Below are 14,647 nucleotides of genomic sequence, written 5' to 3'. Positions count from 1 at the left end.
TTTCTGACTCTGTTTTGCTAATTTGTAAACAAACAAGTTTTCGCACGTCGTCAGCAGATGCTGACTCCTTTTCAGCCGAGATACATTTAGCTCAATTCTTCCATATTTTAATTTCTGTTTTTATTCATTTTCATTCATCCATTGCCTTTCAAGCTGAATGGTTGTAACCCTGTTCACTTACAGACGTTCCAATTTCTCGTTGATCTCGTGGTTTCCCAATGCTAATTGCGGTCCCCTCACTTAACAGCAGATCTGATGCACGAGGAGCTGTTACTTACTTTTATTTTCATAACGTGCAACAAAATATATATAAGCATTAAAATAATTATGATTTTACACGCGATATACCATATGCATAGTCTTCATACCGCCGCTAGATAGGCCAATTCAAATACATAAATACTCCCTTCTAATAGCGAAAATAATTTTCCTTGTTTCTGTATATTCTTCTTTATTTCTCAACCTGAATCTTTCTCAAGAATTTAACTACTTTTTGTCTTAGCCAAAATCTGGCAAAGCTTGTCTGAAGGCGTTGCAACAGAGCGTCCAGCTGTTAAATGTTGCTGGGGAGGAAGGTACCAGTGAATAATATCATATGAATCATATCTTATTTAAACTGAAGGGTTTTGAATGTGGTATTTTTGCGTTCTAATGTATTTTCGTGAAGGCTGTTGTCAATGAAAATTTTTGTAACTTAAGTTTACAGCTGATATTTGTAAATAAGATATCATAGAGGCGGAATGGCTTATCTGCCATTACTCTGCATAAAGTGTTGAGTTTAGGCCCAAATAGAGGTTCAATGTCATGAAGTCGGTTTAATGGCTTGCAGCTATTTGAATTCGATTTCTCATTATGTTTCTTTTTGCAGCACATTCTGTCGCCGACCCTCAAGCAATGCAGTGGATGACAAAGGACCAAATATGCGTTCTTGTTTATTTGGTAAAAAAAGTTGTTTCGCTCTCTTTCTATCCGAAGTTAAAGGCAGTGTGTTTGTGCTAGTAGCATTCTAAAAACGTGTGTAATCTGGTCAATTCCAACAAAGTGACTATCATTTTTTGTCTTAACCAATCACATTGCTGAGTTTTCAGCGTTTCATGAGTTGTTTTTATCGATTATGTTTGCAACTACAATCTGTTTAGGCACGCTGCCTTCAAAGTAAGTGGTTCAGTATTCGTGAAGCCCGGATACCTTAGTAGGATCAACAAACCAGGGAATAAAAGGTTGTCTATGACATCAGCATTTTGAATCCCGCGAATCTGCCCGCGAGATCGTTTACTCGGTTGATTAAAGATGATGAACCATTAATAGGAGTTAAAACGTGAAAATGGGGGTGGAAAATGATTTTCTGATAGATAAGTCTACTACTATCAATTTATTCGTAAGTAGAATTGACCAGGGCTCAGAAATTTCAAGCAGTCCTTTGATATACTTAATGATCAGCTTTTCCCAAAAAGTTTCTCTTCATACCTAGAAGCGTGGCGAGCGAAATAGCCTAAAAGAGGGACCATAAGCGCAGATTTGTTCAAAGATTGGAAACAATTAAACTTTTTGTATTGAAAGAATTTTCCTGGCTCTGATTTAAGACAGTTGAACAGTGAGAGTGCAAGCCTCAATCACCTGGTTTTATGAATTTAATGTTTGCTTTGAAATCCAAGTAGGAAATGCAAGAATTAGCAGTTTGAAATCACGATGTGTTATCGTATAACAGTGTCGTTGGAACGAAACCTATATTGGGGTGGGCTGCCGATTGTACTACCATCCATTCAGTACACTATTATAAAGGAAATATAGACCATTTGTCAACTATTGGGGGGAGGGGGCTCCAAGAGTTTGGCCTTCTGTGGTCCAAGTTTCTTTTCGAACTTTGTGAAACTCCCTAAAGAGCACAATACTCTTTGCCTGTTTTCATGTAAATGAGCGAAAGAAGTAGTTACTGTCCTGCTGTCGACCTTAGATTCCTTTACTACTGACATATCATATGTTGTTGACACATTTTCTGCATACCTCTTATAGAATATCTCCAAATGCTTATATTTGAAGATCCTATTCAAAAGAATTATAACTTCAAAAGAGACGACAAACCCAATCATATTAGATCTACTTCAAATCCTAAAAGGGTGCGACCGGAAGCTCTTTTGTTCCCCCTGAAAAGTTTTGCTATCAAAAGCAATTGCATGTTTTTTATTTCTGTTCTGCAAGGGTCACGGAAAAGATAGGATAGTGAAACTGTCTCTTTTTCGTCTGATGTTTAAATCAAGTAAGAACTGATTACGTCATTGAAAAATACTACATTCATTGTGCTCATTACCCCTAGGATATTAGGGTTCGGTTTTCTCTTGAAGGAATTTCTCACCTAAGCATTCATATTTTAGGCATGGACATGCAGTTTTCAAATATTCTGTTTTTTCTGTTCTAGCCAATATATGTACATTTTCTTTTTTACATAAAGCAAATGGTAATAATAATGAAATATAATAATATTTCATGTTTATCAAGTTTATTTGTCCAGTCAAATATCTCTGATGAGTCTAAATCGAAGTGGTAGCGAAATTTTAAAGGGCAAGTGTGAAATTGCATGTTGATAGTTAAAAAGACCTTACCCACTACAGAATTGTAAAATGAAACATGAAAGTATACACATGATGTATGATGCTAAAGGTTTTTTGTCAGTATCAATTTAGTATCAAGCGCTACGTGCCATTAGCAGATCCTTAAAGAAAATGGATCACGCAAAAACCTCCACTATGCACCACCCACGAGCTAAATCATTGCCTGGCAAAGCCTTTTATCATTTATCATAACAGCATTTTATCCACCTTCAGTGGTAATGACGAATCAAAGTTTTCATATTGCAGCTCCATTTTCACAGAACTTTGTCTTTTTACAGGTTACCGTTGCCCACTCAATGCACACTGGATGTCTTGAAAAGGCAGTGAAATATACAGAGAAGGCTATAACACAAATCGAAAGGATAAGAGGTATCTAAATAGAATTTAGAACAAGAGTCGTGATTAAGAATTCAGATATTTGAAGACACTGGACTGTATAATAATTTGGTTGCCTGTTCCAACAGACAAAATATTTCTGCATAGATTTACGCTACTTGATGTATATAACAGGAGGGTTCTAAGCTGCTACTCCGAGTTTCATTCTTTATGCGATTTTTCTTTAGGCACGCGGCACTGATTGGACAACTATACCGGTCTTGTGCTTGCGTTTTTCTGATAGCCCTATTTCGATCCATAATTGGGTATATATTTTCCATCGTGTCCTTTCGGACCCTTTTTCTGACGTTTTATGCTCTAATGAGTGTCAGACGAAAAAGCTTTTAGCCAATATGATATAAAATGTTTGCTTTTTTCAAAGCCATCTTAATGCAATCATCAGGCAAATGTTAAAAACTACTCTCTCTCTATGGCTGTTGTTATATTTAGTTGTTTATGTTTATGTTATATTTAGTTTGCGCATATTGAAACTTTTTCCTTTCAATTTTGCATAGATTTTCAAAGATTCTTATTTTTTCTGGCTTCAACTGAGAAGCATTGAGAAAATAATAATGCGAAAGTTTTTTTGAGCATTATAATGTGAGCATGAATTCGTTGACGATATACCACTCAGAAATATTGCAAAGAATCGAAGAAAAGTAAATTATTTTATTGGCAGAGTACGGAAACATATACACCTAAAAAACTGTTGGGTTATTGTTCGAACGAAAGATATCAGTGCGAGCTATTTTATGAAATACAGAAAAAATTCATAAGAAAATGTAAGAGAACCTACTTAAATTATATGTTGAATCTTCTAATGAAGAATAGGGTTCGTGATTCAACTGTAAAATGCAAGCTTTCCACACAGAGATCGCTAAAAATGTCGCGTAAAAATTTCGAAATGTTTGGAAGCACCAACCAAATAACTGATATTTGACTTGTTTTGAATTTCCTGCCGGACACAATTTTCGATTATTCTGGCCTAGTTTTCCCAACACGGACGCAGTTTCAACTGCTGAATGGTTCTTTTTGCATTTCCTTGCATAAATTGCCAAGTTTTAGTTTCATGTCTGTGCGGTTTATGTGTATGAATGAAATTGGTTAGAACTGTTCAATGATCTTTCATGTGCAATAACTATGGTTATCGTTATTGTGACTTGAGACCCAACTGATTGCCGTTTCTATGAACATCAAAGCTCTCAGACCTCTTATCGAAGCTATTTTTTCAAGGCTTATTTACCTTTTCAGTGTTTTTCTATTGTTTGGTCTGCCACCTCAATACCTCTACAATACAATACGATACAGTAATATAATATGCCCATGCTATTCCAATACAAATTGAATTTGGTTCATAAGATGCTTGTACCGGAGTACACTCATTTTTTCATAAGAAACTGGCTATAAGAAACGAGTACTGGATAGTCAGAAAAAGTAAAGAAATTTCAGAACTCGAAGCCACAAAATTTAGAAACTATGAAATCGTGATAAAACTGAAAAAAACGAAATTTTGTAAAATCCAAGAACATGATTGCCCTTTTGGCCTAGAAATTAAGACACAAGGGATAAAAATATACTCCCCACATCTAAATACAGCATCAAAACGGAAGCCAATCTCTTGACGTGATAAAAAAGGTCACGAACGTTTCATAACATCATTCATGGCATAATTAAGAAACTCTTGAGAAACAATGAGTACTGGAATTTCCAGAACATTAAGAAACTTGAGTACCCAACATCGACCTTCGTTTCTTATAAAAAAATGAGTGTGTTCGATTTTCGATCTTTAGATTATTTTTTGGACATTAGAAATTTGCTACCCAACTGAAAATCAATTTATAAAGCTTGTATTTTTATTGTGTTGTATGATTTTTTGTTATTACCTGATCACAAAGGCTGCAACCCTCTCGAAAAATGGATTATTTTTCACATAACCCTGCAGACGATGTTATTTTCAAATCTTACGTCACAGCTGCTGGCAACATGAATAAGATGGTGTTGATGTTTCAGCTTTCATTGATGGAGCATGCAATCATGTGTAAAATTGTTAATGGGAAAGGATCGTCTGCTATACAAGAGGTACACTCATTTTTTTTATAAGAAACAAAGGTCGATGTTGAGTACTCCAGTTTCTTAATGTTCTGGAAATTTCAATACTCATTGTTTCTCAGGAGTTTCTTTATTATGATGTCATGAATGATGTTATGAAATATTCGTAACCTTTTTTATCACGTCAAGAGATTTGCTTCCGTTCTGATGCTGTAATTAGACGTGGGAAGTATATTTTTTATCCCTTGTGTCTTCATTTCTAGGCCATCAGGGCAATCATGTTCTTGGAGTGTACAAAATTTCGTTGTTCTCAGTTTTATCAAGATTTAATGTTTTTTTTAATTTTGTTGCTTCGAGTGCTGAAGTTTCTTAATTTTGACTGACTGTCCAGTACTCGTTTCCTATAGCCAGTTCCTTATAAAAAAATGAGTGTAATAAATATGTTGCTTTTTAGAATGATGCAACGTATAGACTTCTAGAAAATTGATATTCGCTCTCTTTTAGATTTTAAAATGAAGAAAATTTTGCGAATTAATAGAGGATGATTTATTCAAAGTTGAAAAGTTATTCTCTTTATAAATTTGTTTTCATAAACCTTTGTTTCATCTTTTGCATTTGTTTCAACAAGGTATACTGCGGAGTATTTGCTTGTTTCCAAATAAACTTCTTTTAGTTGGAAAGATGCCTGTGTTATCCATGTTGAAAATGTTTGAAAATTGCAAGAAAGCTTTGCTATTTCCCAAAATAATTGTATAACTATTTATGATTTCTCATTTTAAATAAGAGACACACATTTTCTTTAAATATAACGAATTGATACTTAGACACTTGGAACATTCATTAGAAATTATGGTTCTAATTCTATTCTAATTTTTCTTCTGCAGCTTGGAAAGGTCTGTCACCTTTGCCAGCAAGACCCCAAGATTTTAGCGAAATTCAAACCAGTTTTTCACACATTAATGGTTAGTCATTCCTTCTCTATTATTTTGTTTGTTTAGTCATCAATGTTTATTCTGACGATTTGAATTAGTGCACAAGGTGGTTTACAAGGCGGTGGAACTATGATTTGCCCTTTTTGAAATATATATCTGAATAGGTATTTTGATAGACATGTTTTAAATAAGTCTCACTTATATGTTTTGAGCATTAAATTTGTAGAATATTTTGTGTTCCATTTGTACTTGACGTGTTATTGTCCAAATTCTAAGTACACATATTTTATTACGGTTATTAAACTAGCAATACCATGATGATTACAGTAGACGAATTCCCATAGGATTTTTTGTCAAAATATTCGGATGATGTCAAATTATATTGATAATAATATTAACAATAACATCATATGTGTTTGAAATAGAGGGATGTAGTGGGTTTGTTCGTTTGACATGTCTCTTCGCACTAGAACCAGAGCTGCGTGCTAAGAGGATAGTTCTAGAGATTTGCACAGCACTATATCTTATCTTATGGGGAATTTTTTGTTCAACAGTTGAGTCTTCAGGAATTAACAAGGGGCAAAAGGAGACAATTATATTGTGCAGATTCGTGTCAACAAAAAACGTTATATTTGTAGTTGTCGTAGTGCTTGTATTTTTCTTGGGTTTTTCCTCAGCTGTTATCGACTCTACTCCTTTTTTTGGTACAAAACTTTCCTACCAATTTGGCTAACAGCAATTATTTACGTCAAATACGGCGTTCCCGGAAAGGGCTTTCTTACAGCTTTTCCATACACCCCTCAATCAAGTATTTTTTTATAGGGTTTGTATGGCATGTCAATGAATTTAATGGGCGATGCTGCAGAACACTTCAGAAAAGCTGTTGAGGTATTTTATATTATTTATTGTTTGTTAGATACATTTGTATTTTTATTGTTTCTGAATATTTCTTGTGGCCCTCTTAATACACGTTGTAAGATTTTCCATTGAAGAAGTGAGGCCTTGTTAAGTAATTCTCCAAAACTCGGCACTGATTGTGAAGAATCAATGTCGACTGGCTCTTCTATACATTCGGCTGGCTTTCTTGGCTGATATAGGCCATAATTTGTTGTGATTGGCTGTGATTGGCTGTGGTTGGTTGTGATTGGCTGTGATTGGCTAAACAACAAACCAACAAAATTTAACTGAATCAATCTTGGTTGGTAAAACCATACATTACATTGCTCGTCCATTTCGTTAGTTCTTTACTGAAATAACTCTGAATGGTGCATTCTTTATTCTGTTTTCGCTAGGTATCGCTACTTTCTCTTTGAATGTTTAATTACTCCTACCATTGGAAATTTATCATATTAAGTACATAGCAGTGTTCGTTTTGATTTTCTTAATACAGGAATTCTTTAGCATGTTCTAAGTGCGCATGTAACATTCTATATCCATCTATGTTTCAGTTTACGATTAAGCTTCATTGCATATTCTATTGAATTTTAAGACTGAAAGGAAGTCTCTTTATACAACAGTGGGTCTGTGATAAAAGAGAGCACCGAAGACACACACCTTGGATCTCTAGTTATAATTTATCATTGTATGATGTTTCTTCCATTTCTAGCCATTCTCTATTCAGCCTTTCTTTTTTTGCAGCTCTCTGTAAAAGGATCTGAGATATTTAATATCGCGGCGTTGAACCTTGCAATCATTTATGCGAGAGGCGGTGAAGCCAAGAAGCAAGAAGTAAGACCACTTTGATCTATTCGGCTCTCCCTCTCCAATTCTTTACAGTTCTTGTCACTCAGTATGTACTTTCTTACTGAATAGCCCGCAACAAGACATTCATTCTGCGCATATTCTATTTCAAATCAATAGCCGTGTTATTCAAGAGGAATATAGCAAGGACTAGAGTACCACTTTAAATTGGATGACAATATACAACAACCCTATTGATAAGAATACAATACAGTTGCAATGTATGAATTTTACTTTGATCCACCTTTTGAGATTGAGCTGAATTAGTTACGTTATTTTGCCTCATTTTTGCGAGAAACAAACATTTTTCTTCAAAAATTGCACTGAGATACAGTTAAGCCTTTTAGCATCACTTTAGCATAACATAAATTAGCCCGGAATATTTACTTGCCAACTTTAGATAAAAGAAGTAATATAAAATTATAAGGCTTCGTCAATTATCAGCAATGACATTAGGCTTTCCTTAAGATATATCCCAGAGAGCCAGAGCCTCGAATAACTGACTACTGGAATAGACGGATTTTAGTCAGACCCTTAATGTCGAATTCAGTGTCATATCTACAGATAAAGTTAACTCTTCATTGATGCTTTCATCTTTTTTTGAATTTTAGCTACTCGATATGTTTGAAAAACTCAATAACGCATCTGTGATGAGGTTAGATGCACATTCTTGGAACTTTTATCATTTTTGTTAATTTTATGAGCTATGTTATAGTATTCGCGATATCAAGACTTTTCCGCACAAAATCTTTTGTAAAGCCGTAATAAACACCTTCATTTGAAATGATGATCAGTTCTGTCAGAATTTTTTTTGTAACGAGGTGAAAGATTACGTATGCGATATTTGTTTGGATTGAAATAAGGATAAAAAAATTCATTGATATTTCTATTAAAAATCCAAACAGAACTGAATTAGTTTTCTTTGAAGTTGTATTTTGAGTTCTGAGGTATATATACATTTATAATGCTTTGACCATTGATATATTTTAGAGTTTTTTAGAATCTTCAAATACTAAACCCTTTGCAGTCTTTTTTATACTCTTATGATTTTGAAGAATGATCATATTCGATGACCACATGCTTCCTCAAGATTTTCCTACGTCTTCAACTTATTTTGTTCCTGGCTCTCTCTCAATAATCTTTTGACAAAGTCTACCATGTTTTAAAAACATATTTTCAGGTCACAAGCTCTGCAAGCAGGTTACCTATATGTGAAAGGGCTTGTGTCATTTTTCAATGCCAACTACCACGAAGCCAAGTAAGTTTTTCAACTTTATCGTTATCATATTTCCAAAATCAATTCATACATGTAGATTCTTCAATCCTGCAGATCTGTCGTAACAAAGTTTATATTGGGTTGGGTGGATGTTTGGCTACGAGACGAGCAAGGGATTTATCTAATTTTTCGTCATATTGAATTATTGGATTTGGGTCTATATACTAGCCACAAAATCCAGAGAGCGTTGTCTTTCCTCTAGATAATTCCCTCAAGCTCTGGAAACCTTTCTCATAAGCAAGTAAATAAGGGCTGGGTTAGTGCGCGATATTTGTATTCATCGGCCTTCTCATGATCATTGTCACATGAAGTCAATAATCACCTTTTCCAGGATTTAACTGCTCATTTTACGCAAATATTGTATAACTCTGGGAATTAATCGCCTCTGAATTACTTAGCTCTGAAGCTTCTTCAGCTCAGCAACAAAACTTTTGATGTTTTAGAAAATACCTTCGCGAAACGCTTCGAATCGGGAACGCCGAAGATCTGAATCGGATCACCGCTTGTTCGCTTGTTCTTCTGGGACACGTCGTAACTGCATCAGGGAACCCACAGGTGCTTAAAAAATCACACAGATTTTACTCTTCGTTACCTCTCTTTGGCTGACGTCATTCTGTGACGTGCTTATTTGTAAGCAGAATGATGTCGTCTAGGCCCAGGCTGCTTTCTCTTCTTACTTTAATTCAGCTTCTCCAATATTACTCATTCATCTCCAATATTAGTCTTGTAGCGTAATTCTCGTTTTTGTACTCGCTATTTTTTTGTGATGCAGGATTTGTGATTTAGAATTTTACTACAATGTTATTAGTTATCATAATGTTGAGGCGTCGCAAAAGCCCCTTCCTTGTCATATTTCGCCATTAAATTTTGTTAGTGATCTGAATTGTTTCATGTATTGCATATAGCAAAAGCTACACAACTTCCTATACTCCCATGGCTAACAGCTCATTGTATCCAGACCTATGCTTTTTCAGCATATTTTAAGACATAAATTGATTTCTGTAGCATGGTTCTTGTACATGAAGAAATCATTCACAATGACCTTTTTTGGCCAGCAATAAAATCCACAAAGAAAGTGAAGGAAATGTGTAAAAACTCTTTCAAGCTTTTTCCCAGGTGTTATTTACTTCTAAATGCATTTTCTTTAACAGGAAGCTTTGAGCATGGTAATACCAGCAATGCAGCTTGCGGCCAAGGTTCCCGATGTATATTTGCAGCTTTGGTCTGCTTCTCTCCTTAAAGGTGAGCCCCCTATTCCTTGCATATATCTGTTTATTTTTTTATCTACAAAAGGGCAAGAGACCCATTTTTAGAAAGTTGGTGCTTTCCTGTCAAATTCGATATCAAATGTGCTTCCTTTTCTTCTGACTTTTTGTCATTCGCCTATAGACTTTCTTTCGGTCATAAGTTTCATTCTTTGATTTGTAAATAACGAAACTAATTCGTGTCCACGTGCAATTTCTTTCCTTATCCAGGCTACTCTGACGTTTTCCAAAGCAATTATTAATGAGATTTTTCAAAGCAATTATTTTTCTTGAATAATGAATTCTTCGAAAACCAGCACCGAATACTGAGGTTTATATCAGATTTGCCATTGAACTTAAAGCTCATATGAATAGTAGTGTCTGTATGCACTTTCAATTTTCTGCAAAATTTAGCGCTAAATCGACAGCAGACATAAGCCCAGCTATTCCGAATGCTTGTGCGCAATTGTCGCTTCCCTTATTGGACTTCAGTTGAGGCCCAGCCCGTTGCTTTTAAAATAAATAGACAACGGGTAATTGTTACTAGAGCCACTCAACTGGTGTGCTCATCTTTTCATTTTATAAAAGTTTACAGAGTGAACTACCCTTAAACTCTGAAATCCCGTTTCAAAATATTACGTAGATTTCGCCTTTGATGTTTTTTTCGCAAATACACTGCACTGAATCTACCAAATAATCCCTTGATATTTTCCTTGTTAAAGTTTACTTCACGCATCCTCTTTCCCCAAAAACAATGTTGGTTGTAGTGTTAGGTATTATAACTATCTATAAGAAATCCATTAGACCTCACCAATCATTGCATATAACAACAATGTTGGCAGAACGAGAGAAAGATGCCTTAAAACTATGTTCAAAATTTGAGTTTAGAGTACTAAGACTTGGCATGCATTGGCCTTGTCATGTACTCCGATGAAATTATATTACATAACATTGGATTCCCGTCGTTGTTTTGCTTGGGTTCTGACTATTTTGATTGTACCTTGTCATTTTCACACTCGAATCATTTTGATCAACTAAGTAGGTACTTCATGTACAAGACACCATTCTTTATCCGTAATTCAGGAAAATCGATGATTGTGGAAGTGGGAGATAGATTCTGCTTAATTGTTCAGCTGTTTATCTCCCTTACCCATTCAACTGTTCATTTCCTGATTCTTTCAATTGCTGAATAAAATGTCCCTTTGTCATTGATTTTAAACTCATGTCTGAACTTTATCATTAATCTTTTTACAATGAAAATCACCCTTTCGACGCTCAAAATTCCAACTTATTTCGCCTTATTCAGTTTAATCAACATTTCCCTGCTTCTTTCGCTCTTGGTGCGATAAATATATCCTTGTTATATTTCTGTTTTCTCTGCTTTTCATCAATTCTAGAGAAGAATCTAATATAAGTCTCTGTTTCCATTCTTTCAAGTCTGAAAAACTGCGTGTCAAATCTTTTCCTAAAGTTTGTTTGGCTTTCTTTTTTCCAGACAGACAACGGTGTGGAACGGTCCTGCCAGACATATAACGTCGGCCTACCCTAGGTCTTTGTGCTTTCATGTCATAATTGTAGCAACTCTTCCTGGGTCAGCTTCAGATATCTCCACTGCCTTAATCTCGTAAAATGGTTTTTTGAACGGATTGAACGGATTTGAACGGATTGAACGGATATGGAAGCCTTTTTCCGGAATCCGGATTGAACGGATTCTATAAGCTACCTTTTTGGACAGATTTTGTGGAGCTCTATGATTTAGTTTTTCACTCACTCGTGCCTTAACAGAACTTCGTTTACGTTCTTCAAGCGAAAACTTTGAACGTACGAACAGCATACTTGTATTGAGGCTTCATTAAGCAAGGTGAGACCCACGCTCTGCCAAAACCTTGAATACCCCTAATTTAACCAGGGGTATGAAAACGCCACGAAACATCGAATCTCCAGGAGGCAAAAGGACTCCCCGTTGCCCATTGCCCATAAACTAGTAGAGCAGATACAAAATAGACACGAGGAAGCGTGGCACAAAAAACCATAATGTATAGGAAATTATAACAACACCAGTTGAATAAGTCAAAGCTCAAAAGTCCTTCATGAAATTAACTCTGTTTAAATTTCATTTAATCATCATCATACCTTATTAAGTCCTCTGTATTTCCAGCATATTTCCACACTAGCCTAAAATCAACATATGCGCCGTGTGCCAGTTGTCTTTTGACAGTATTCGACACAAGGTTCAGAACAACTTAATATAAATTCGTGCTACGACTGCAATTAGACTGAATTAAGCTTAGTGAAAATAGAATATTTTGCGGTTCCTTATTATACTGAATTAAGCTTATGCCTCTTTGTGAAAATATAATATTTTGCGGTTCCTTGTTTCCTTCTGAAGCTCGCATCGTTGTCCTCGTACTCCTCTTTCCAGTGGAAGATGTGTATATCAAGCAATCTGCCGGGATATTAGAATCTAAAGCTAGAAATTTTCATCCAGCTCTATCTTCTTTGCCGATAGAATCGCTACACATTATTTTTATGCATACGTAGCTCTAATTGTTATTACACCAGGAAGTTTGACACTCGTTGAGGTAGCTAAATTCAGGGGATTACGTTGTCATTACCCCCTTTACGGCTCAATATGTCCGATACGCTCAGCTTGTAGGTTAGAATTTTAAAATCAGGTAGCTGCAATTATCTGGTGGCAAGTTTGCTAAACCCCGTAAAGAGATTTGATCCCAAATACGTGGATATCCAATCCTCGTGGCTTTTTGTAAAGACTTTCTGTGATGAACTTGGTTCCATAATCTCAAGCATGTTGCTATTTACTATGATTTAGTAATCTTGTATATCCGTATGGTGATTTTTGTGGAGAGAGTTATTAAATCGCTTTCTTCTAATATATTGGCCAAACTTAATTTAAATGCCTTATTTTTGAGAGAAATGTATCATTTCTTAGTGATGTAATATATATTCACACTTTCAGTATCAGGGTATGGGGTGAAAAGCGCAAAAGATTTACCTTCCTGATTTGCTATGTTTTTCGATATATACTCAGGGCCGTAAAGATCGTTTTCCATGTACGTACAGCCTGTTGATTAATTACAAACACTGTATACGATGAAAAGGCATAAGCCTCTAGCCCTTTGTTTATAGCAGGTTTTATCACTCTGTGCTTTCATGAAAGATGGCCCGAGAACTGCCTTGAATTGCATCGTGCTATATTTTTAAACATTGCTGAACAATATCCATTCTTTTTTGTGAGAATCGATTGCGTAATATCATTCGATTATTTTTGCAATCATGATCCCACCCACCCAATAACTGCACTTTGCTGCGTACGAGATCGCCTTCAAAAAGAAATATTCGCCAAAACATTTTTAAACTTTCGTCATTTTCAATTTTCAATCCAACACTCTGGTTTCTAGTTTTTCCTCATCAATCCACTTTAGATCAGAACAGGATCAAGGTGCGTGCTATTTGTGCAGCAGCATTAGGCCAATTCCTTTAATATGCCTAGGTGAAAACAGACAAGAGTTTTCCTGATACTGAATGGTTCCAACAATGGGCTCTACTTGCGCTGCATCATCAGGCCCAATGTGGGCTTAATCTGGCACTGCTTTAGATTTTTGTTCTGGAATAATTTCCCTTTGCTTACGCTTACCTCAAACCTCTCTCATTTAAACGGTTTATTAATGACCAAGATTTTCGTTTTGTTTCTAAAGCTCAACTTGTGACCGCAAAATTAATTGGAAAGTTGTTAAGACATTACAGGATGCTCCTTTCAGAATCATTTTTAATTGACTACAGTAGCTTAAGTATTAATCAATTCATGAAAGGCTTCGTTAATCAATTCAATTTATTACCGACACCTTTTAGATATCTATCACCTTCTTGGCGACGAGTCACATGAAATCGAGGGTGCACAGCTTCACCATTTGTATACGACGCAGCTGTTACAAGGTAGCTCAATTTGCGTATTAATGCTTTGTTTGTCTGTCTATCTGTCTGTCTATCTGTATGCATGTATTTATGTATGTATGAATTTGCGACAGAAGCAATTCGCTATGATTAAAAGATACTCTACCAGTTACGATACAGGTCAGCACCTTTATCGTGGGGAATTGTCTAGTTTCCATACTGCTCGACCATGATTAATTATTTCAAGTTAAGGGTTAGAGTTAGGTTTAGGGTTAGAGTTAGGGTTAGGGTTGGGGCTAGGGTTAGATTTAGGGTAAACTAATTACATCATCAGGTCGAGCAGTATCGAAACTAGACAGCTCCTTGTTGTGGCAGGAGTAGCATTCATAGGTCGAGTTGACCTAATTTTCCTAATGGTCCCCATAGAGGTAGTTGCAAAGAAACCAGGAAAATACAAAAATCAACAATGGACTTTCTACTAAGTTGTGAATTACCGAAATTGGCTAGATC

The 14,647-nt window shown here is 35.6% G+C and overlaps 1 protein-coding gene across 1 annotated transcript in view; it reads left to right on the top strand.

Moving 5' to 3' along the window:
* LOC135687703 (MAU2 chromatid cohesion factor homolog) overlaps positions 1-14,647 on the top strand; it is a 34,320-nt gene that overhangs the window by 4,555 nt on the left and 15,118 nt on the right. Inside the window, exons 8-19 of the mRNA XM_089114309.1 lie at positions 503-575; positions 869-939; positions 2,888-2,978; positions 4,957-5,063; positions 5,918-5,995; positions 6,788-6,853; positions 7,604-7,693; positions 8,317-8,360; positions 8,886-8,963; positions 9,425-9,536; positions 10,133-10,223; positions 14,096-14,179. Coding sequence (XP_088970435.1) covers positions 503-575; positions 869-939; positions 2,888-2,978; positions 4,957-5,063; positions 5,918-5,995; positions 6,788-6,853; positions 7,604-7,693; positions 8,317-8,360; positions 8,886-8,963; positions 9,425-9,536; positions 10,133-10,223; positions 14,096-14,179 — 985 coding nt within the window. The remainder of the gene's footprint in view (positions 1-502; positions 576-868; positions 940-2,887; positions 2,979-4,956; positions 5,064-5,917; positions 5,996-6,787; positions 6,854-7,603; positions 7,694-8,316; positions 8,361-8,885; positions 8,964-9,424; positions 9,537-10,132; positions 10,224-14,095; positions 14,180-14,647) is intronic.

Source organism: Rhopilema esculentum, chromosome 20, assembly GCF_057945365.1.
Source record: "Rhopilema esculentum isolate cy_ngs chromosome 20, ASM5794536v1, whole genome shotgun sequence".
NCBI lineage: Eukaryota > Metazoa > Cnidaria > Scyphozoa > Rhizostomeae > Rhizostomatidae > Rhopilema > Rhopilema esculentum.
Note: the sequence above shows the minus strand (reverse complement) of the source record. Positions and strands in the feature narration are given on the sequence as shown.